At 33.6% G+C, this 23,406-nt stretch overlaps 3 protein-coding genes across 5 annotated transcripts; 1 reads left to right on the forward strand and 2 right to left on the reverse strand.

Moving 5' to 3' along the window:
* Nucleotides 1–6,886: 6,886 nt before the first annotated feature.
* LOC108845925 (NEDD8-specific protease 1) lies at nt 6,887–8,223 on the reverse strand. Of its 2 annotated transcripts, none has more exons than XM_018619125.2 (2): nt 8,091–8,223; nt 6,887–7,714 (listed from the first exon to the last, which is right to left on the reverse strand). In XM_018619125.2, the coding sequence occupies exon 2, from the start codon at nt 7,683–7,685 to the stop codon at nt 7,002–7,004; it is 684 nt and encodes a 227-aa protein (XP_018474627.1). In that variant the 5' UTR covers nt 7,686–7,714; nt 8,091–8,223; the 3' UTR covers nt 6,887–7,001. The 2 variants fall into 2 exon arrangements, with proteins under 2 accessions (XP_018474627.1, XP_056854062.1); XM_056998082.1 differs by having other exon boundaries at nt 6,887–7,693; nt 8,091–8,221.
* Nucleotides 8,224–16,293: 8,070 nt separating this feature from the next.
* Nucleotides 16,294–17,461, forward strand: LOC108847563 (pumilio homolog 18-like). Its single transcript, XM_018620833.2, has one exon. The coding sequence runs from the start codon at nt 16,373–16,375 to the stop codon at nt 17,363–17,365; it is 993 nt and encodes a 330-aa protein (XP_018476335.1). The 5' UTR covers nt 16,294–16,372; the 3' UTR covers nt 17,366–17,461.
* Nucleotides 17,462–17,564: 103 nt separating this feature from the next.
* LOC108847562 (uncharacterized) lies at nt 17,565–23,068 on the reverse strand. Of its 2 annotated transcripts, none has more exons than XM_018620832.2 (13): nt 22,920–23,068; nt 22,237–22,335; nt 21,881–22,008; nt 21,626–21,776; nt 21,439–21,548; nt 21,254–21,337; nt 21,100–21,148; nt 20,926–21,017; nt 20,644–20,770; nt 20,286–20,371; nt 18,792–20,209; nt 17,885–18,701; nt 17,565–17,786 (listed from the first exon to the last, which is right to left on the reverse strand). In XM_018620832.2, exons 2-12 carry the CDS (start codon nt 22,327–22,329, stop codon nt 18,043–18,045), a joined length of 2,997 nt encoding a protein of 998 aa, XP_018476334.1. In that variant the 5' UTR covers nt 22,330–22,335; nt 22,920–23,068; the 3' UTR covers nt 17,565–17,786; nt 17,885–18,042. The 2 variants fall into 2 exon arrangements, with proteins under 2 accessions (XP_018476334.1, XP_018476333.1); XM_018620831.2 differs by having other exon boundaries at nt 20,644–20,776.
* Nucleotides 23,069–23,406: the final 338 nt, after the last annotated feature.

A 23,406-nucleotide genomic window follows, 5' to 3' on the forward strand; every position in this document is an offset into this window, starting at 1 on the left:
ATGCAGTTCTCCCGCACTGCATTCACCATTCACCATTTTCTGTTTGTAAAAGCAGTTCAAGCGGGAGATCTGTATGCAGTTCAATATTTTTGTCTTTTTGTGAAAAAAGCAGGAGATCTGCATGCAGATCTCATCCGCTAACATTTGGTGGTGTTGATCTGCTTTTTTTTTGTTTGGTCAATAAATAACTTTGTTACAACACATAACTTTAAAATATATTTATCTAGTCTTATAAATATAATATTTTACTTTATTTTTATTTACAACTTTAACAATACAAAATTATCATATCTTTACTTATTATTTTTTGTCATATAATTTTTACTTTTTAAAATAATCATTTTAATATAAATACATATTCAATATATTATGTATATCTATAGTAATATAGTTTAAATATGTATACTAATATAAGAGATGCGTATTTTGTATCACGCAAATATATAGTAAATAATTTAAATATGTATATTTATGAAGAGGAGATGTATATTTCATTTATATATTTAATTATGATATGTATTATGAAAATATATAGTAAATAATTGTAATATGAACAATAATGAAAGAGATATATCATTAAATTTTTATTTTAAAATTGTGTTTTATGAATTTAGTGCAATAATTTTTGTTATTTATGTACTATATTTATTATATTATATACTTTGATATATTTTTATTATAATCTTTTAACATTTAATCTACTTTATTTGGGACTTTTTCATTTAGAACTATAATAACTATTTGTTCTGAACTATAAATAACTGTTTGTTCTGATTGTTCTGCATTTCTCCTGCATATTCTGTTTGATCCGTTTGATCTGCACTTCTCCTACTTGATCTGCTTGATCTACACTTCTCTTGCTTGATCCGCTTGATCCGCTTGATCTGCACTGCTTGAACCGTTTTTACCATTCGAAGCCTTAGTTTACTTTTTTCTTAGTTTTATAATTGATGGGAAAACCTGGTTGAACTAACCTGTAGTTTTCGGCCAGGAAGAATGGTGATTCATTCAAACAATCATTGTTCTCCAAATATAACTGATGATCATTATGTTTTCCCTTTGGACCCTACCTGCTTGTGGCTCCCAGGGTTGATCAAAGTAATCATGACGATAATTGAATTTATTAAAAAAATAAAAAAGATAATTGAATTGATTTACTTTGATTTATATAAGAAGTTATTGCATAACAGTTCAGACATCCATGCATGTATCGATTTCCCACTCTCCTTTTCTATTTGGCATTTGACACCAGATATAATTTCACTTCTTAACATGTTATGTATTGGTTTAACACTACAAGAAAACATCGGTATTCTGAGGAACATACCGAGGGAAAATGAGTTCCTCGGAATTTTCTGACGAAAAATCGAGGAAATACCGAGAAAACCAAAAAATATGGTTTCCTCGGTTTCCTCGAAAAATTTCGAGGAAATTGCGAGGAAGACACATTTCCTCAAATTTTTTTGAGGAAATTGCGAGGAAGACACATTTTCTTCGTATTTTTCGAGGGAATACCGAGAGACAATAGAGTTCCTCGAAAATTCCTTGGAATGTCCCTTCACGGTTGAGGGGTTTGGTTTAAAAACCCTCTTGTTCATCGAAATACCCTCAAAATATTTCGAGGAAATTTCGACGAAACAAATGATTTTCGGTATTTCCTCGAAATTCCCTCACAATATTCTGAGGGAATTTCGAGGAATAAGGGGTTTTAAACCGAAAACAACGTTTGCGGATTGAATAACACGTATATAACCTTCATCAAGTGTCTTAGGCAGATTATGAAGTCAAACTTTAGGGTTTTAAACCGAAAATAATGTTTTACGGATTGAATGGAAACCACACAACATAAGAGAAACACTTTACATTTTAATAAACGTTAAAAGAAATACTTACAATTATTTTTGTAATTGTGTTTATTTCGTTGTTTATGATCATCTATACAAAGAAATCTCATTAGTATGAATTACATTTGTATAAGAAATGACATAGAAGAAAAAAATCAATGTTTTCAAAACCCCAAACCCTGTTTCCTCAAAATTTCCTCACAATATTGTGAGGAAATTTCGAGGAACCTGCTTTCCTCAGAATATTTTTCATTAACCCGGCAACCCTAGCCGCCAAATGTTTCGCGAAAATTAGATTAGAAGATTTCGAGAAATTTCGAGGAATCTTATTAAATTTTGCGAGGAAATTCCGACGGACAGTGTCCGTCGGACGTCTCATAAATTAGGTTTTACGTTCTTCTCTTCCCCATTTCTCTCTGCCTCTCCTCTCTTCCTCTCCTCTCTTGCGCGGCCTCCTTCCTCTCCTCTCTTCCTCTGCGCGGCAAATCCCCTCTCTTCCTCTCCTCTCTTCCTCTCTTCTTTTCCTATCATGTAAGTTCATCTCTCTTCTCTTCCTCTCTTCATAGATCGATTCTTTGGATGTTAGATCTCGAAATTTAGGTTGTTAGGAAGGAAATTCTAGGATTGAATAGATAGTTTAGGATTTTCAAGTTTGGATTGTTGTTTGGATTGTTGTTATAATTTTTTTTTTAGTTCTTTTGTGTTTTGGGTAAAATTCAAAACATTTTTCATGTTTTAAAACGTTTTTGATTTTTTTAAAACGTTTTTTGATTTTTAAAAATGTGTATATGATTTTTTAAAATGTTTTTTTTTTTTAAACGTTTTTTTTTTATTTTTAAAAATGTGTATATGATTTTTAAACGTTTTTGAATTTTTAAAACGTTTTTTGATTTTTTAAAACTATTTTTTATATATTAAAACTATTTTGTACTTATTAAACTATTTTTTATATATTAAAACTATTTTTGTAATTATTAAACTATTTTATATATATTAAAACTTTTTTTGTAATTATGAAATTGTTGTTTTATTTTTTTTCGATTTATTTTGTGTTTTGGTTAAAATTCAAAACGTTTTTGTGTTTTAAAACGTTTTTTGATTTTTAAAACGTTTTTTGATTTTTAAAAATGTGTATATGATTTTTTTAAACGTTTTTTGTAATTACTAAACTATTTTTATATATTTAAACTCTTTTTATATATTTAAATTATTTTTGTAATTATTAAACTATTTTATATATATTAAAACGTTTTTTAAAGTTTACAGTAATAATAAAACGTTTTTCATAAATTTTAAAAATATTTAAAAACCTTTTTCTATATTTATAAACGATTTTTAATTTTTTATATATATATAATTATATATATATATATATATATGTATAAATCATGTATACTAAAAACTATATATAGTAATTATCAAACTATTTTTTTATATATTTATATTTTTGATTAAAAACTATTTTGGATTTTTAAAATTTTTATTTATTAAAACTAATTTTTAATATATTTAATTTGTACAATTTGAATAATATTATCTAATATATTTTCAATTTCAATTTTTATTTTATATTTTATATTTTCGAATTTCATTAAAAAAATTAATATTTTTTTTTATTTATTTTTTTGAAAATTCCGAGGAAAGGGTTCCCTCAGAATATTTCGACGACCATGTCCGTAGGAAAATTTTGAGGACTTTTGTGATGAACCCTCGTCCTCACAGTTTCCTCAGAATTACTGTTCCTCGAAATTCCGTCAGAAAATTTTGAGGAAATTTCGAGGGAAAATGAAATTTCGAGGAGTTTTTTTCGAGGACCTTTTTTCTCGGTATGGCGTCGGAATATGGTTATTCCGACAACATACTGAGGAAAAAATCCCTCAATATTTGCGTGTTTTCTTGTAGTGTAAACTCTTTTTAGAAGTATAAAATTTACTCCAATGTTTACTGCCAATTTATCGATTAAAAATGTCGTCTATTATATCGAGCATAAACAATGTTTAGCCGATGAAGAAAAAAAAATGTTTAGCCACAATTCTTTTAATTTCATCGTAAATCCACTTTCTTTCTTACATTTATAGAGAGCAATTAAATAGCGGTTAATACTAAATGATGAAAAGATAGTGTCTAGTTAAATGATTATGTATTTACATGTTTGAGAAAACATAAGAGTTTGATCGAACTCAAACCATTCTTCATTCATTAACTAAGAACAAAGTCTAAAACACAAGTTTGATCAATACTAACTATTAAATAAGGAATAGATATGAAAGTAGCAACTCTACAAGAACTTATGGGTTATCTATAAAAAAGGAACTATACAGGTTCAGAATATTAAGATGATGATTTAATCGGTACATCAAACTAATATATGAACTTAATATAAATCAAAACATGTGGAGCCGTGGAGGTCAAGAAACATGGATGAGAGTGACATAACTTAATCTTCCATTCAAAATCAGCAATCAGGAATCGAACATTATAATCTGTCTAGACATCAATCGGAAGTGGTGGGACCACTGGAAAATAGACATAGAGTTTTGTGGTTGACCAGTCAAAGTTGTTATATTTTCAGTTGCTTTAGTCTTTGTTAGACAAAACTGGAATGTCTTGGGCAACAAAAAGAAGCTAAAGCTGATCGTATTGGTAAGAGCGCTCCCAAATATATGAATCATATTGCAATCTATCTCGACATGATGTACTTCTCACTTATCATAGTTTATTGACTGTTATCGAATTCTATTTATAATACACCTGTATATAGCAGTACTTTATTTCATATTAGTATTCGACCTAATGGTTCCATACTTGAAATGAGTTGAATATTTGTGAAGAATAATTTGGATGTTTGATCGTAACTTTGATTTGAGTGAATATGTAAAGAACATTGAGTTCCTTTTTTCGGTTAAATAATGCCAACTGAGTATTCAGTGATATATATTATGTATTTGCCTTAGATGATAGTACCGTTGGTGTAGTGGATGATGGTCTACGCATGATGACATTCGAAGCTTTATTACCTTTGTTCAATCAAGACTGCATCAAGTTGGTCCATCTCATAATAATGGTTGAAACCTGTTGGTCCATTTCTGCACTAATTAGTGATCAGTGATCGAGAATGGCCTAGATTTTCTGTTCGAAATTTGGATTTTAAAATGTAGGTCTAGGAGTTAACATAAATGACTCAAGTTTAATAAACTCTTTCTATAATTTATGTAGTATTTTGTAATTTTCCAAAGTTAGCTCATAACTTAGGTCACATTGGTAAATGGAAACTATGTAACATCTAATTAGATTCGAACGATAATAGTAGATTGAGAAATGCAGGACAAACGATATAATTGCGGTGTAATTTTACAGTAATAAAACGTATAATATATAGTATATATAGAGATTTTTGTTACTGTTAACTACGGTGCGATGCAGATCTTAATATTTAGAATCTTAGAATATAATAATCTAGTATGAAATCAATTCTAAAATTTATGGGATCTAACGATATACGATAATTTTAATATATATATATATATATATATATATATATATATATATAGTTGAATTATTAATATTTACGGATATATGCAGTTATCTGGTTTCACTATACTTATGGTTTCACTATACTTAGAATATTTTATAATTCGCTTCATAATTTACTGCAAAATAAAATGAAAAATAAAGGAATAAAGAAACAAAAATAATAATTATTCCATAAATAGAATAGTAGAATTTTTGTTTCTTCATCAATCTATTTTTATTTTATTTTGCAGTAAATTATAGAATTGGATTGAAGATGCTTTAATCGGTCCTACTCGAAGTAACAAAAACATTTGAATCAAATAATGAAACCTAACGTTTGAATTATAAGCGTCAAATAAGAAGAACCTTGAAACTTCCAGACATATATTCCTTAACCACAGCAGGAACAGAGTGACTGGCCGGCAGTATAAGTGGGACCTGGATGCCGGGTAATTGGGCAACACGTGACGGCATGGCAAAGGAATAATTTGGAGAAAACCGAGGAAAGATAAAATGGTAGAGCAAGTGGTTGCAGCCATATTGGTTTTGCATGTGGTGTCTCACTCACTCACAGTCAGGGTTTCAAACTCTTTTAACTTTTTTCCTATTTCCAAATAATTACTGACAAAAACATTAGAATCAAATTTCATTCTACTCTAGTTTGGTTGTATTTATCGGCATATATTAATATAAAATATATACAAGAACTTTGTATGATATATTATGTACGTACTATGTTTTAAGATCATGTTTTCGATTTCTTTAAAATTATAATGTTAAATATCATATATGATCACTTGTATTTTGTACACCATGTAAGCTGCCTTCAGTTAGAACTATGTTAGTTTCTTACAGAAACAGCTTACTTGTGTTGTTAAAAAAAAACAGCTTGCATACTCTGATAATTAAGCACACTAACCAAGAGACGTGTATTAAATAAACGAAAAGAAGATTTAGGATGGGATTAGAAATTTTGAGGCACTATTCCCAATAAGACCCCGCATATATTCTTGCCTCCATCTTCAAGCAAAGCATCGAGGCGTAGATTCCCATGCAGCTCTTTCTTTTTAGCTCATGTCCCTTTTTATATAATTTAATAGTAGCTCTTTGGAGCTTTCTTTTGTCTGTTTCCACTTTAGTGAAAATTTCTCTAGATTTCAGAAAATGGATTCGTTTTTACGATCTGTAATGTTTTTTATTTTATTTAATAAGTTTTGATCGGTATTAGAATGTGCTCCTCTTACTCAAACGTACGATCTCTTTTCTTTATCTCTTTCTTTTTTAGAAAGTTTTCTTTCATCTTTTTGTTTTTGTTTTTGTTTGATTTCGTCTATATGAAGCTAGTTTCTCTAATGTAAGATGTATACAATTTGCTTTCGAAATTCATTGCAAAAAAAATCATTTTTCAAATGTACTATATGGCTAAATTGTATCAGAGAAAACTTCTCACTCAGATATTGCTTTTCTACTGCGGGCCTGTAATAACTCTACCACAGTGAAGTAATTTGGGCCTACAGTTACAAAACCTGTGGGCTTAACTACATATATTTGAATATTAGAAAATATCAAGTGTAATTGTTCGAAAAAAAAGAATGAAATATCAAAAGTAATCTAAAATCATTCACTAAACCATCTCTCATTTACTCACACAGTCGCACTCTTCTCAGAGATCAACCTTCTGATCAGCCCTGACATCTCTTCTCTCAAATGATTAACCAGATCCGGTACGGTCTCCTTCACATCAGTAAACCACAACTCATCCCGGTTCTTCACTCCTCCAGAGCTAAACCATTCGCATATAACCCGGGCAATTGCGAGAAGGTAAACACCACAATCGTACCTATTCTTCTGCTGAGGTGTATCACTGCACTCTCTGTACATCGCATCACCATCAGACACAAACGGAGAAACCGCTTCGAAGAGCTGTTTTGCACTCCATTTATTCAGTCCCATCAAGCTGTCGTGATGGAAAAACGAGTTGGCTTCTCTGTGGTACACGAGTAAGCTCCAGTGTAACCCTCCTTCTGCTAGCTCGACATTGGTATTGTCGTTTACAGGAAATATCAGGAGGTCGCTTTCGAGTAACCTAAGGGGTTTGATGAAGTCTTTGAGTGATTCGGTGTCGGGGCAGTTTGAGATCCAGAAGGCAATGGAGGGAGGGATGAGTGAGATGGCAGAGGAAGTGTGGACCGTGGATAGGTAGCTTAGGTAGAACTCGATGATACGGTCGTTTAGAAAATTGGGTCCGTTGAGGATGTCCAAATCTGATCTCCTGAGGACGACATCGTTGTAGCTGAGGATCTTGTCGTCATCTGAACTGTATCCCATGGCAGACACTGGAGTAATCTAGAATAAATCTGCAATATTCAAATGCCAATGAGCAAGAGCGAACATAACGAACTTGTATCCTCAAGAGAACATATATAGTTAACGTGCGTAACAAGACATGAATCAAACAAAAGAGTTGTACAAACCAAAAACATTCGTTGAGGCTTTTTGTCGAACAGTTTGCGATCACTATGATAATATTTACTTTTTGTTCTTACAAGAATCACACAAAGGAAACAAATTTATTACACAGTTACATCCAAGCGAAATCAGTGGTTATATAAAATTGAATTTAACAACAAATTAAATTGGAATAAATGTAACAGAAAAAATCTCTTTCAGGGAACAGAAACTTGGTAAACAATTCACTCATGATTTGTAACGAACTAATGAATTATACATTACCTTGAATCTCTATGGTCTAGACGTGATTCCCGACAAAAGATCAATCCACGGCTTGAAAAAGAACTGTTAAATCTGAGTTAAATAATAATTCAGACAGAATGAAGTGAAATTCAGACATGTGGGGAAATATGAAGAAAGGAAAGTTGATTTGGTGTATCAAATGGAAAAGGAATATAAGCTAGGCCCATAAGCCCAGACTAAGCCCAATATATCAACGTCAGCCCAAGATTGTAATCTTAGATCGTTTGAGCAAAATAAATGCTTTCAATCAACAATTCATGATGTTATTTTCTCAATCTTCTGAAATTCTGAAGGAGTTTTTTTTTTTTTTTTGCTAAAAATTCTGAAGGAGTTTTTGAAAGCCATAATTGATTCCTTACGTGTGTATGATATTCAAATCTTCTAACGCATAAGCATATCGTATAATTTCTTTTACATTTTACATATTTTCATAAAAATCATATATATTTTGATAAACACTTTTAGTTTTTTGAGAACATAAATAATATTTATTATGCTGATTTTTGATTTATGTATTAATAAATATTTTAAAGATAACTATGCCCGCACACACCTAGTTAAACTGTGTTTGGCAAGCTCTCTTCCTTGAAAAAACCTAATAGTGAATCATTCATGTGGCATATCAAAAATCGTAAGAATATTTTTGATATGAAAAATATGAAAAATGTAATAAAATAAAACGTAACCAGTTATTAATAATATAAAGAGAAATACTGATCCAAATTGGTTTCTTTTTTTGGCCTCTTGTGATGATTGAGGAGGACTAACAGAATGTAATCAAAATCCACTTATTTTTAATGAGCAATCTGTATATTTAAACAGGAATATTACTAAGAAGCTGTGTTCACTAACTAAGCAATTCGTTAGCCTGTTAAACTCCAGTAAACTTAAAGAAACAGTCTGGATATTTAAGTCTTATACATATGGTTTAAGAAACAACAAACAAAAGGCTCTAACAAGAACCGTGTGTGGGAAGCTATCAAAGCTCTTATATCATTCGTATATACATACTAGAAAAGAAAACTATGTACAAATCATCTTTTAAGCAGCAGTCTTTTATGTCTTTAGGCAGAAGAAATTCCTAAACGAACGAGGATTCAACTTGGCCTTCTCGTTTTTCAACTCAGCTTTGAGACCAGACATGGCACCCTCAAGTTTCTTGACCTCTTGTTCGAGTTCCACAATCCGAGCTTTACAAGCATCGCGTTTCTTCCTCTCCAAGTAAGCTTCACGTTTCTTCACCTCGAACTCTGACCACAACCACTCCACCTTTATACCGTCTTCCGTCAGATAAGCCAATTTCTCCGAAGTTCTCCTTAATTCAGCATCAGACAGCGTTCGCTCATGGCCAAGTTTCCGTATGATATGGGAGATATCGCGCATCATATGAAATGCCCTGAGTACTGGCTTCTGAGATTGTAAACTCAGTGCTGTTTCTGGGTGTGTCTTAATAATCCACTCCACTAAATCCTTATCCCCCCACGGAATTCCGTATTCGTTGACTTGGGCCCTCCTATGATTTGATTCATCCGGGTTATATTTCGGAAGAAGCATATTAAAAAATACCACTCCTCCACTCATGGTGAGATGTCTCTATAAAAATATATATTGTTTTCAAGCGTTTTTCTTCGTGATATGCTCCATTAGTAACGCCTTCTATATCTTTATATAGGCAGCTAAAGACCGACAGGACAATTACTTCCAAATCTATAATAAGATAAAATTGGAATTTTATTAATGATTTTTTTTAGATTTCGTTTTGATATATATCAATAACTAAATTTAAGTCTTTTTACTTTTTGGCCAAAGAAAATCATAGATATTTATTGATGATATTTTTTTGTATTTCGTTTTGAGCTAGGAGTTAATTAGAAAAATAAATAATATAATTAATTAGCCTTTAGTTTTCCTTTTCTTCTGTTTGATTATTACATCTCCCTTACGAGACCAACAGATCACCATGGTTAGCTTGGATGACAAGTAAAGCCTGTGACCTAACCCACCAGCTTTTAGATAAGATCCTAGACAAGAAGACAAGATGTGAGAGTGATCAGCTGAGTGCTTCTCCATCGAGATTTATGATTCTGTACATTCCTCTCCAGATAATACAAAGCTGAGTCAACAAGAAGACAATGCCGAGTGAAGGTAGCGTATGAGACAAAGCCCACTTCTTGATGTGAGCTCTGGCAAAATTCTTGGGAAAAATATATACGGCGCGTTGTCAACTATTTTTTACAGTGCTATCTATCTGATTAAAACTCAAGTATAAAATGGGATTGATTAGATACTTGGATAACATTTTTAAAATTCAGTGTGTTTGGCAACTTGGATTGTGATTATACCAGAAAACGTTTTCGAAAATATCTTTGCGGTTTTTAAATTAAATCCAAAAGATTACGTATATAATGATTTATTGCTTTAAATCCAGTTAGTTACTTAAATCGATGATTACCTTCTCAGCAAGTAAAAGAAAAACTACAATAGATACTTCAAATATTCCCTAGCGATTTATACGCTAGATATTTTATCAATATCTATGATTGTTCATCAAGATATTCTAAAATTAAATAGAACTTCCCTAATTAACAACCCTTTTGCGCAAACAAATTTAATAGCATTTAAGTTTGAATAACATATCTTACAAAATATACGATTTCGTCAAAAAACAGAAAGGAGAAAATATCGGCTCTACATCTATCCTCCCCATACATACAGCTTAACCTACATATCTTCTTCCATCTATATATACTGAGACTACAAGTAAAGACTGCCCATCGACTTCTCACAGAAAAAATGTCAAAAGAGATTAGAAAAATGTGTCTGATCAAGAATCTCAAACCTTACCGAGATGAATGGCGTCTGTCTCTGAAACTGCTCAGCAATGGTAGCATGGGTCACTTTTAAGAAAGGATTGAAGATTCTGATTGTAGACAAAGATGGTAAATCTAAAACAAAAACTATGAATGTAGTTTTCAAAGAGATTTTTAACAATCTGGAAGAGCATGAGTGATAAGGTATTCTGAATAATAGTCTCAACAGTAAACACGTTTATTTGTTTATATAAATCATAAGTTGATTCTGTTGTTTTTTTTTTTGCACTAAAAGTTGATTCTGTTGTTTAATGCAGGTTTCAGACTTGAGCACAGCTGGTTTCATGTGATGGTTTACGAAGATCTCTATATTGTGGTCAACCTATATTTTATCTATCTATGAAACACTTGATTCAAATAACTATGCAGTAGCTAAACTTTTAGACAAGACATAGTCTATTTATTCTGCTATTCAGGGCCGTCTTAAACTATTAATAGATCCTGTTCAAAAAATATTAATGGTATATTTAACGATGTAATAGAATAATTTAAAAGTTTATAGTTTTATTTATATATATTTGACATCTTTTTTTTTTGAAATTATCAGCTCCAAATCTAGTATTATGTCTAAAAATTTAAAGTTTTATATCATAACTTATATATTTATCTCAAAAATTCTTAATGTTTTTTTAATTTTTTAACTTGGACCTTGTTCGACCGCTCCACTTGCACGTGCCGTTAGACGGTTCTGTGCTATTTTCAAACAATTCAGTGTTAATTTTATCTACAATTTCTTACAAAATCATTCACATTAACAAAGATATCCTTCAATCAATCAAGTTGGAACCTACCAAGTTTTATAGACCTATATAAGTTTTCATTGAAATCCTAGATGCTGCTAAGTTCATTTCATCCACCTAATAGCTAAAATAAAAGATATGATGATGTACTAACCGAGTTTTGTAATCTGGAGTCTGGTCGTACGCCGTGTGTCTTTTCTACATTTGTATTCTATAAACAAGAGTCTGGTCTTCGTTCTCCAAAACATTTGAGTACATGCATATCCAATAAAACATATAAATTAGTCTGGTCTTCGTTCTCCAAAACATTTGAGTACATGCAAATCCAATAAAACATTTGAGTACAAGCCTAATTTTTTTATTTATTAACATGTTTTAATAATAGAGATGCACTTACCATTGAAACGTAGGTAAAGAAGGTTATATCTCTGTCCATGTTCTTCATGCGTTCTGTTGTAATCTCTGTCTCTATTGATGCCACCACACGACCTGCATATTAATTGTATACAAATATCTCCACTCATTATATTTTAGAGCATTAACATTTAGTGTATTATAAGAAAACTCAATAAAGCTATATTCATAGACTTATCTTTCTACTAGAAGGTTTTGTTTCGAACATAGTCCTTTCTCCATCCTTATAGAGCCATATAGTTTCTCCTCATCCTCACTCCTGTATAATTAGCAGTAGATAACAGTTGTTATAAGATAATTTTCATATTACTACATTGCCTAATCAAATTTTGAAAATCTGATCAAACTAACCATTCTGTATTTATCAACTGATCAAAAAAAATATTAATGTAAACGAACAAAAACTCTGAAGGAAAATAACTTATCTTTCAAATAAACCTCCAAACTTCCTCTTCGTATCTTGATGAATCACCCGAGCTTTGTATTTCAAATATATTGTTCTTTCAATCAATAAAAAAGATTACCAAGAATATTAACAAAGCTCACAGTTTAACAAAAAAAAATTTCTCTGTCAAAAATTTTGATTACGATACAACTCTGTTCAGGGATTTATTTTTGTATTTGTCAATAAAATCTTTAAAAAATTCAGATAGCATAACCTGGAGATATCGCTTGAGATGAAGTCTGATCTCGCCAAATCTCAGTCTTCGGTGGATCTACCAGATTTCCAAATCAGATTTTTCCATGTCTGAAATCGCCAATAACAGTACGATCTGCATGTTTAATACATATATAAACATATGAACCCAGATTTTCCGCTTAGTTATATGAAAATCGAGTTAGGGTTACAGTTGATACCTTTGTGTTAGCTCTTCAGATGGATTTAGAACCATCGATCATCTAGCTCTGTAAGATAGTTACTTCGATGTTGATGATTGTCTTTCTTTTTCTGTTTGGATTCGTCTGAAACAAATAGAGAGATCGAAGAAGATGTAGACAGATGAGAGATGAGAGATGAGAGAAGACCGAAGGTTTTACTTTTGTCGAGATAAAAAAAACAGAGATATGTCTATAAGTTTGTTATTACTTAGACAGTTTTAGAGGATTCCCGGAAAAAAATTTGTTACCCATGGGCTTTACAAATATGGCCTATTTCCTTATCAAAATTAACCAAATATATTCATTTAACATAAACAAAAGATTTTGTATTTGTAACTATTTTTATTAAATTTATTTTTTATTTTTTTACATATCTTAAATAAAAAATGTAATATGGAATATCTCCATACATGATGAATAAAAAATCATAATTTATGCCTTATTTATCTATTTCATATATGTTACTAACACAAAAACAATGTTTTAAAGATATATCAAATATGTGTCATTATGTTTCGATTTATTTTTCGCTTAGTTTATTTGACACAAAATATCGGTGACATATTAGATTGTTAACAAAAACATAAAATAACTCAATGTTAGACAATTAACTATTACAAATACATCATTTATTATAAGCCAAAAATTTTGAAAATAAAATAAAAATTTCCTATAAGCCAATCTAAAAATATCTCTCATAGTTAATATATATAAATATGAAACAAACAAAAGATGATGCATCAACATAAACTAATCTCATAAACGATCCAGAAAAAAACGTTTATAAAAGACATTCTATATCTCGAACTTATTATATATTTTTTTTTACTAAGATACATGTATACAATTCGTGTAAATAAATAATCCATAGTCCAAAGTGAAAATAATACTCACCCGGACGGTCGGGTCAAAATCTAGTTTAATATTTATAACGCATAAGCTCATTATTCTCGACGTTTTGTTTCTAAAGGACGTTTTCACTAATGCATTTTTGTAATTATAACAACGAATTAAAACTATTCCATCTTTTGTATAATCTCATACACCATGTAACTTATTCAAATAGTTAAACTAGGTAAAGATTATTACATGTATTCTTGACCTTCGTCGAACCTTTGCCATCCTTCCTTAGTTCCTCTTGGAAAACAGGTTCATCGTCAAGGGGTATTATTGCTGCTGCAGTGCTGCAAGAGTATTATAGCCTGCTTACGGTTCATTCCTCAAAGGCTTTGGGAAAAGTTTGTGTTTTATTTGAAAAAGTCAATATTTCTTTTAATCAAAACGTAAATCCTAATGGAGTTTAAACCGATGATTTGTGTAGGCCTCTGGTTGAGAATGGGAAGAATCCGCAGAGACACATAAAATATACAGCTGAAGATCTTGATAGATTGTTGGGTGAGTTGCTTGAAGGGAAGCCGATGAATGAACCACGAAGGTAAAAAGAACAAACAACCAAAGCTAATTGTGTGCAAGTTAAAATTCTTTCAAACTCTTTTTCCTTGATCTTATTCGTTGCCATTGCACATGGAGTGTCCACTTGGAAAGGGAGTTGTTTCTCTTTTGTTTACGTTCTGGTTTTTGAAATAACCATGTGGCCCAATAAGTCTAAAGCACACGGATGTGAGATCTCCTTTTCTTTAACACTTTTTTTTTTGATAATCGAGGTATCCGGACCTTTCACTTAGTTCGACTATTCTACCGCGTCCAACCGAAACTGACAAAAAAAGTCCTGGAGACCAAACGAAAACCATGTTAAATCTGATGTGACCAGGATTCGAACTCGTGATGGCGGGCACCTTAACCGAAGTTCCTTTACCACCAGACCACGAGGCCCATTTTTTTTTAACACTTTTTGTTTCTCTTTTGTTTACGTTCTGGTTTGAAATAACCATGTGGCCCAATAAGTCTAAAGCACACGGATGTGAGATCTCTGTAGTGTCAAATATTTCATCAGAGATTTAGAGCTCTTAAAATGACATTTTATAAATGTATTTTGAATCAAATAAAAATGCGAGTTGGAGATGTTTTAAATCGACTAATAACAAAAAAATAAATACAGTATTCTAAAGTCAATACAAAAAGAGCCCAAATAAAATTTTAACAACATGAACCACCACAACCAGGTCTTGGACCAGAAAAGACAATAGAGCTCTGTCGACATGCATACTTAAAACGAAAACAGAAGTAATAAATCTTTTTAAATTAGTAAAATAATTAGATTTTGATTCGCGAGCGCGGTTATGTTTTAACTTATTAACCCAAAATTAATTTAAAAATTACCATTATTTTTATTTAAATCATAACAATTGAATTTTTATGTTTTTATTATTTGTTTATTTATCTTCAAAGTAAAAAGAAATATAGCAAATATTTCGTCATGAGTGATTTGCATGAATTTATAAATTTTATTAGAAAACATATAATTTAAAAGTTTTTTGAAAATAATGTTTGAGCTTTAAGAAGTGTTTTCATATCTGACTCAGATCTGCTAACCCGGTAGATCCGTATTTCGTATATAATCCAGTTCGGATTTATTGAAAAATTTGTTAATTAAAAATCTGATAGAACCCGGTAAAAATTCAAAAACTCCTATTAACATGTGATATGATACTAATGATCCAATAAAACATAAAATATCTGATAGTATTTTTATTTGTTTTATTAAATTAATCATAAACTTTTCATATTACATAAACTTGTGTCTTTAAACTTTGATGATATTTTATTATGTCATCTAAATAAAAAGCTAATATAAAAACTTATTAATATTGACAGTATTAGTTTATTGTTGTTATTAATAACCTATTATAAGTTTGTATTTCTTATTTTAGATTTAAAATTAATTTTATGATATATAGATTTAAGAAAATAACAGTATGATGTCATTATGTTTTTTGATTAATTTAGTTTCAGAATATATATGTTTAATATTTGAACTTAAAATATTTATAATAAATAAAAGTAGTATATTTTATAAGTATATGTAATCCCATTATTTATTGATCCATTTATATATATATAGACCCAAAATCAAAAGACTCAGATGTCATTAATGAATTTTATTAATCTTTTGTAAAGATAAATATATTTTTGGAAAAAATGAAATTTTCATTAAGGGCATAAAATTAGAATGATATCATTTTAATAGTATAGATACTTTTTAATGAAAACTATATAGCAAACAAAAACGCAAAAAGGAAAATTCTCGCGGTTTATATTTTCCTTTTCCTAGTAAGAAAACAAATACTCTCTCTAACAAAGTAGTATAAATATAGGTCACTACAGCCCTTCACAGCTTCAATCCAACAAGCATCTCTCGAACATCTCCGTAAGCTTAGTCAAGATTAGTTTCTGTACAATGGCACCCGATAACAATCCGTTCTCCATGTCCACCATGTCCAATGCTTTACAACGTATTCGAGTCTCTGGTTCCATTCCCCCTCCGGGATTCGCCCCACGCGCCTCCTCCGACGTATCAGATACGCGCTTCAAACGGCTCTTTAACCTAATGACTAGCTGCGAAGACGTGGGACAGTTTAAGGATCTGATCTCAACGTTTGACCAAAGTGAGCTTCAGAGGATGGCGTCGATGCTGACGTCAGACTCCGACTACTTCATGGGGGTCATCAGAAACAAGTACGGGTCGAGACGCGTGCAGAGGCTCCTCGGAATATCGGATGACGTGGACTCGTTATTCTGCGATGCTATCTTGCAACGCTTCTTCGACATCATGACAGACAAGTTCGCATCCTACGTGGCGACTCGAGCTGTGGTCGTTTTCGACCGGGTGAAGAAACATGTAATGTACAAGAACGTTCTCTACTACGCGCTCGACATAGCGCGTAGCCAACACGGCTGCGTCGCGCTCAACGAGGTCGTAACCGACGCGGATGATCCCCTCTTCAGGAACCGGCTACTAGACGTAGTCGCGCGCAACGCTCTCTTCCTAAGCAACGATCCTTGGGGGAACTTTGTGGTGCAACACGTGCTTAAACTGCATGACTTGCGTTGCAAGCGCAACGTGGCGGTTATTCTTCGTGGGCATTGTGTTGATCTGTCGTTTAAGAAGTATGGAAGCTACATCGTGGAGAAGCTCTTGGAGGCTGAGGTGTCGATGGTTATGGTGGCTGTGGAGCTTTTGAAGTGCGATGGAGATAGGTTGATGAGGCTGGCGAGGAGTGAGTTTGGGAATTTCGTGGTGCTCACGGCACTGAGAGTCACGCAGGAGATGAACAGGATGGATTTGTTTTCGGACTTGGTGCAGAAGCTGATGCCCCATCGCCATCTTTTGCTTGGGTCTCACGGAAATAATATTGCAAACTTATTGGAGACAAGAAGATGCTCAAATTAAAAGTTCTCGAATGTTGTATGGTTGATTGGTGAATTCTGGTTTAAAGTAGATTGTCATTGATTTTTTTTTGTACAAGGATCCTGGTTTAATTCAAACAGTGGATTTTTTTAATTAAACAACGCTTGCATGCAGTAATTCTAACATTATACAATTTTCAGAACTATTAATGATAAATTTGTAGGAAAGGCGGGCATAAATATACTTCAACAGTAATATTCCGATTTCTTTTTTATATGTTTTTTCTATAACAATTATATTTTGTATAAAACTGTTTTAGATAAAAACTTTATTGTCTATAGAACTAAATTGAGTTACAGTTTTGAATAAGAAAACAAATAAGAGGCGGCCTCTCTAACCAACCAGTGGACTTGGACGCTTACATGCATCAACAAGGCAACCAAACATCAACATCTTCACGCTCCTGCAATAGAGAAAACATCTTTTATTACCGGTCAAATATACTATGAAAACCAGAGGATAAGCCAATATAACACTTCATAAGATAAAAGTTTTGAATACCTTTGGAGTTCAAAAATGCTCTTGGTGAAATTATGTTGGGGCCATGCATCTTCACTCTGCGCAGCAGTCACTGGAAGCAGTTTTTGATGATTCTTCCATCAACTTGGGACCAACCAGAGCAAATCCAACAAAGTAGAATATCTCTCTTCATGCCAGAATTACATCCCATATGTTCTATTATACACATCCCCACCGGGACTTGGAATACGAAATTTCGGATCTTCATATCCGTTGTTGTATAGGCTCCCATTGAATCCCAGCCGTTCATTCCTAAGTAGCTCGGCCATGCCTAGAGAGTTCAAATTTTGGCCATCATTCCACTTATCCCAGTGACCATTGGACAAGGCTTGATTTGCAGATGGTTGTTGTCTTGTTGATCCATGTGAGAAAAGAGATAAGCTACTTCCCTGTGCCTGTTGATCCATTAGCCTTGAGTTAAATCCGTAAGGATCGATAGGCGAAGGAGACAAGTTTCTGACATCATGATGAAACCCATTTTGTTGTTGTGCAGCAGACAGAGACTGATGTCTTGACATTTGGAGTCCTGTCTCATTCCCATAAGAATTCATTTGTGATGAGAAAACTGATCTCCTATCCAAGTCTGCATTTATCATCCCTCTTCCAACAGCTAGAATAGCAGGATCCGCAAACTCTATATCACTTGCACCACTTGGATTCCCAATTGGAGGCTGTACTTGATATGTATTCTTTAGCATGGCAGAAGATAGGCCAACTCTTTCATGTGAAGAGAAGCCAGGAGGAGGTAACCTGCTGGGCGCAGAAAATCCTGGAGGAGCAGAAACTTGGGGTCGTGTAACTGCAACAGGAGAAACAAATCGGCAATGTATTAGAAAAAGATTCAATCCAGACAAGAAACAAAGAAAAGTCATCAACTATAAATACTGACCAGGAGTCTTGTGCGATGAGAATAAAGGACTAGCAGCAACAACGTCTTCCAATAATCCACCGGAATAGTTTGAAGCAAATCCAATTAGATTCCCGAGATTATCACGATAGATATCTCGGCTCACTACAGACTCTCGAATAGGCTGATCTCTTGAAAACTGCCCATAAATGCTATGGTTCTCTCTGTCAAATGCTTGATTACTAGATTCTTCGTACCGTGCAAAAGAGAATCTGGACTGACTGTTATGTTGCTTCAGGAGGTTTGAAGGTTTTAGAGGACTGGCTCGCTGATCAACTTTACCTAGTAACTCAGCCAAATTCTGGGGTGAGGTTAAGGATTCATCCCAAGGATCAAAGTCCAGTGACAAAATGTTTGAGATTACTTCATCCTCTGCGCTGCGAACTTTGTTCCTGCCTTCATTAGCAAACAGAGAGTGATCCGCACTGAACATGGATTTCTCACCAAACCCACTTGGAAAATGCAACCTATCGCTGCCTCTATCCGAAGGGAATCTCAAGTTTGAACCGTTTACACCTGAAGGTTCACAAGGTAGGGAAGAACGAGAAGCCAGATGATTTGAATCCAAAATGGAACTTGAAGAGTTAGACAAAAACAGCGAGTTGGTAACATCCTCTTCACGGTGATGCCTTTGGTTATGTAATGATGAGATATCCTCCACATCCAATTTTGAGCTGAATTGCATTTGGGATTGCAAATCTAATCTCCAATCCCACTCTGGCCTTGTATGAGGGAACCCACTCTCTGATGGTATATCTTTTTTATCAGTCTTTATAGAGCTATCCATCTTACACTGCTCTAGATGTGACAACTTTGATACTTCATGATCAGATTGTCTACTAGAACCTTGATCACACTTGCTACCAACTGCCATTGGAATATCAGGACGCTCATCTCTCGAATTCGTGGCTATCTCTATTTGTGAAACAGCAACAGCCAAGTTTCCTACAGTACAGCCATCTTGTGAAACACCAACACGCAAGTTACCTACAATAGGGTCATCTTCTACAGCTTCATCTGAATCGTCAAACGAGTTCACAGTAGCGGAAGGCTTGTCAACGTCTCTGCCATCGTAGGAAGAGTCTGTTGAACTGGATAACCGATTGCTAGGAGAATCTCTATCAGGTGAGGTGGCTCTCTTGGTCCCAGAACCAACCACAACATTAGGCTGCAAAGGCTTCAAAACCCTAAGCTTGCTTTTGTCAACAACTTTTTGATTTTCTTCTTTGTTGGATGGTCTTTTAAGAACGTTACTAGAGGACACAGGTCCATGAGCTGCATTTGCAACAACAGCAGAGAAGGCCAAGGTTTCATTTACTGATGTTGTTCTTTGTATATCAGAAGATCCATTTGAGTTAACCGACGCTGCTAAAGACTGCTGGTTTGCATTATGTGTCCCCCTGCAGCAGATATCCCTATTTTATTATATTGACCAATCAAAATACCTAGCATAAAAGTAGCAAGTGAAAAACTTACCATGACGCTGCAGCGGGAAGAGCAGTGGATCTGCTAGAGCTCCCACTCCCACTAGGTGGAGAATACCTGGGAACACTTGCTGCATTCTGCTCATAGAAAAAAAAATAGAAATGAATATAGTAAGCTTAGTAAACTGAATAGATTCCCTAACCTAGTCATGTCACATAAATAAGTTAGTCACCAACTGGGACTAACAAACATGAAAGCCTTCCGATTTGTAATATTTTTGTGGTTAGTTTTGGGGTGGTAGTTTGAGGCTTGGGAGAGTATTTGGAGACTAAAACTCCTAGGAAATGGTGCGTAATCAATCGAAATTGGACACAATGTCACTACAAAGCTAAGATTTAACTGAACTTACACTTGAAGGAACTTTTGCAATTGGTTTAGCAGAAGAACTGTCACTGCAAAAAGCATCTAGTGGTGGAGGTAGCATGCTCCCTGAACGTTGATGAAGTATGTTTGTTGCTCCGGTGATTTGCTGAACTCTACTCCTTCAAAATTACTATAAGACTTAACTAATCATCCAAAAATACTAGACCAGCCATCATATTACATATATACTAGCAAGGTAACTGATCCAAGAAAGCGAACAATCATGAACGCAAGACGGAATTATAAAGATGAATATGATAAAAAGTACCTTGTATGGGCAGATATGGCCTCATCTTTTGTGAAACTATCCTCTTGAGAACCAACCTCGTGCAGATAGAGACAATCAGGATTAACACAAGCCTGGAAACAAAAACATGCAACTCATCACTACAAAAGACATCAGGGGGTCAGAAAGCAGAACAAGAATCCGTGGAAGGCGCACCGCATTTCTCAGCCATGCATGACAATACTTGGTTGTCCCAAAACACGCCCTGAAATATATGCATGTACATACATCTTATCCACAATTGAATGAAAACAAACTAAAAACACTAGATACATGTTTTCAAACAAGAAGGAAGCGAGGCAAAACATACTTCAGTGATTTACCATCCAAGGTAAACCCATGAACGGCCTGGATGCAACGGACAGCCTCTTCCTCTTTTGCATAAGTAATGTATCTGAACAATAAAAAGAATATTATCAGAAGAGAACAATAATGACAAGCAAAAACTCAATGAACTTCATGATAAGGGAAAAATTTTAGCTGACAGAAACGCACACACTGCATGTATCGTTAGGGAATTGTTGGATGGCACCAGATGACGTTCGGGACATGGAAACCTTTAGAACTTTTCCATACTGACCGAAATATTCTTTATGATGGAGTAGCTGCAAAGAAAACGGAGCCTAGTCACATAACAATCCACAAAGCAATTTTAAAAAGGGTGTGATGGGAGTTCTCATACATCTTCATCTGCTAGATTAAGGGGCAACCCAACAATGTAAACAAGGTTCCTCTGGATGACTCTGACACTAGTGAGTTGCTTTCTCCCTTCAGAAGGTTTTGATTTCGACTTTTGAGTCTTCTTGCGCTCCATGTTGGTTTCAAAGGCCAGACTGAAAAAGGTCAAACATATGCAAATCAGCAAAGGAGAGCATAAAGAAAGGATTTTCCCCAGAAAATATTAAATTCCACACATAAAAAGCACCGTATTACAAACCTGTCGCAATCAACAGTCATCCCAACAATCTTTTCTTTGTCATAAGGAGTGCGACAAGCAGGACAACGCCCTTCTATCTGATCTTTCTCTGCCATGTCCACTATGTGATGCCAGCACCAAACACATATCTGTATCACATACAGAAGAAGAAAAAAAAATCATCAACAGAGCAAAGATCATTGATCAAGGAGAGGCCAGAAAGAAAAAAGACGTGACATGTTTCCACTTGTCATCACATGTATTCTAATTTCATGCTTCAACTCTGAGCTAAAAGCTAAAAAGGTTATGCTGATTATTGCTATTGAACAATTGCAATAAGAACTAACATGTAAAATTAACAGAAGATGGAGAGAGACCTGATAGCCACATCTGCAAGGCTTCAATTGCTGATCAGTGAGATCCATCTCTTCAGCACATAGTGGGCAAGTCTTCTCTCCTTGGTCACTCATGGTTGTCTACAGAGAGAATTCGAAATCATATTAGTCAAACTTTAAGAAAGTAAAAAAAAAAAGACAATACAAAAGCCAAACTAATAAGACTGAAAGCCATCAGATCTGGCTAGAAAAGGCTAGACTATTACGATTCCCACATCCACAAATCCTGATAAGCATCGACATGTGGAAACTTAAACTCGCTACCGTAAAGATAAACATCACTTATCATCACAAGAAATGAGACTCAATGCAGATTCAGCATATCCCAAATCAAACCCTAGAGTCTGTTCTATGTTTACTCCATCTCATCAAAGCTAATTAACTCTAAATACTCAAAACTTTCAGATCGATACTAAGAATTACAAAAAAAAAGGAATCTAGCTCTCCTAGGAATCGATCTGCGCAGGCACGGTGACGATTCAATTGCATCGTTCGGATATATAAACAAAGACAAAAACATATGAAACAATCCAAAATCTCTTAATCCAGAATTTTACGATCTATCTAAACTAATAAAAGACCGACGATCCAATCAAAAAAAAACCCAGAGTTAGGGGGTTTTGAGGATTCAAAACACCACGAGAGAGAGAAAGAGAGAAACATACGAAATGAGAAAAGATTCAATTGGGAGATTTTTGCAGAGGGAAGGAAGAAGATTTTGTGAGATATGAGGAGGAGAGGGGAAGCTGGGAGATTTGCGAGCGAAAGAGAGAGATTGGATGGCTGTGATTTTGGGAGATGTGAGATTTCGCCGTTTTTTAACCCTTGGATTTCTCTTGCCAGATCCACGTTGCTGTCCGGTCCGGTTCGGTTTTATTACTAGATTCTGTCCGGTTCTTTTAGGCCTTTTATGTTATTACCAAAAATTGTTCTTGAAAATTTCATGTTATTACCCAAAAATTACCCAACCGAATATAATGAATAGGCGTTCATATGTTGATTAACATAAAAAAAAGAATAGGCATTCATAGTTTGACTTCAATTTTTTTAATAACAGCATATTAATAAATTATTTTGCAAACTTGACCTTATAAAAAACTATATGGAGGATGATGTTACAGAAAAAAAACTATGGAGGATAATGGAGTTATT

The sequence above is a fragment of the Raphanus sativus genome, unplaced genomic scaffold (assembly GCF_000801105.2).
Source record: "Raphanus sativus cultivar WK10039 unplaced genomic scaffold, ASM80110v3 Scaffold0968, whole genome shotgun sequence".
Taxonomy (NCBI): domain Eukaryota; kingdom Viridiplantae; phylum Streptophyta; class Magnoliopsida; order Brassicales; family Brassicaceae; genus Raphanus; species Raphanus sativus.

What these genes read in the sequence shown, in the direction of transcription:
- LOC108845925 (XM_018619125.2), bottom strand. Translation starts at nt 7,685, where the DNA reads ATGGGATACAGTTCAGATGACGACAAGATCCTCAGCTACAACGATGTC.
- LOC108847563 (XM_018620833.2), top strand. Translation starts at nt 16,373, where the DNA reads ATGGCACCCGATAACAATCCGTTCTCCATGTCCACCATGTCCAATGCT.
- LOC108847562 (XM_018620831.2), bottom strand. Translation starts at nt 22,329, where the DNA reads ATGAGTGACCAAGGAGAGAAGACTTGCCCACTATGTGCTGAAGAGATG. An exon ending in CTTGCAGATGTGGCTATCAG is followed by an intron (nt 22,009 to 22,236) that starts GTCTCTCTCCAT and finishes TATGTGATACAG; the next exon opens with ATATGTGTTTGGTGCTGGCA. An exon ending in ATGCATGGCTGAGAAATGCG is followed by an intron (nt 21,018 to 21,099) that starts GTGCGCCTTCCA and finishes TTTTGTTTCCAG; the next exon opens with GCTTGTGTTAATCCTGATTG.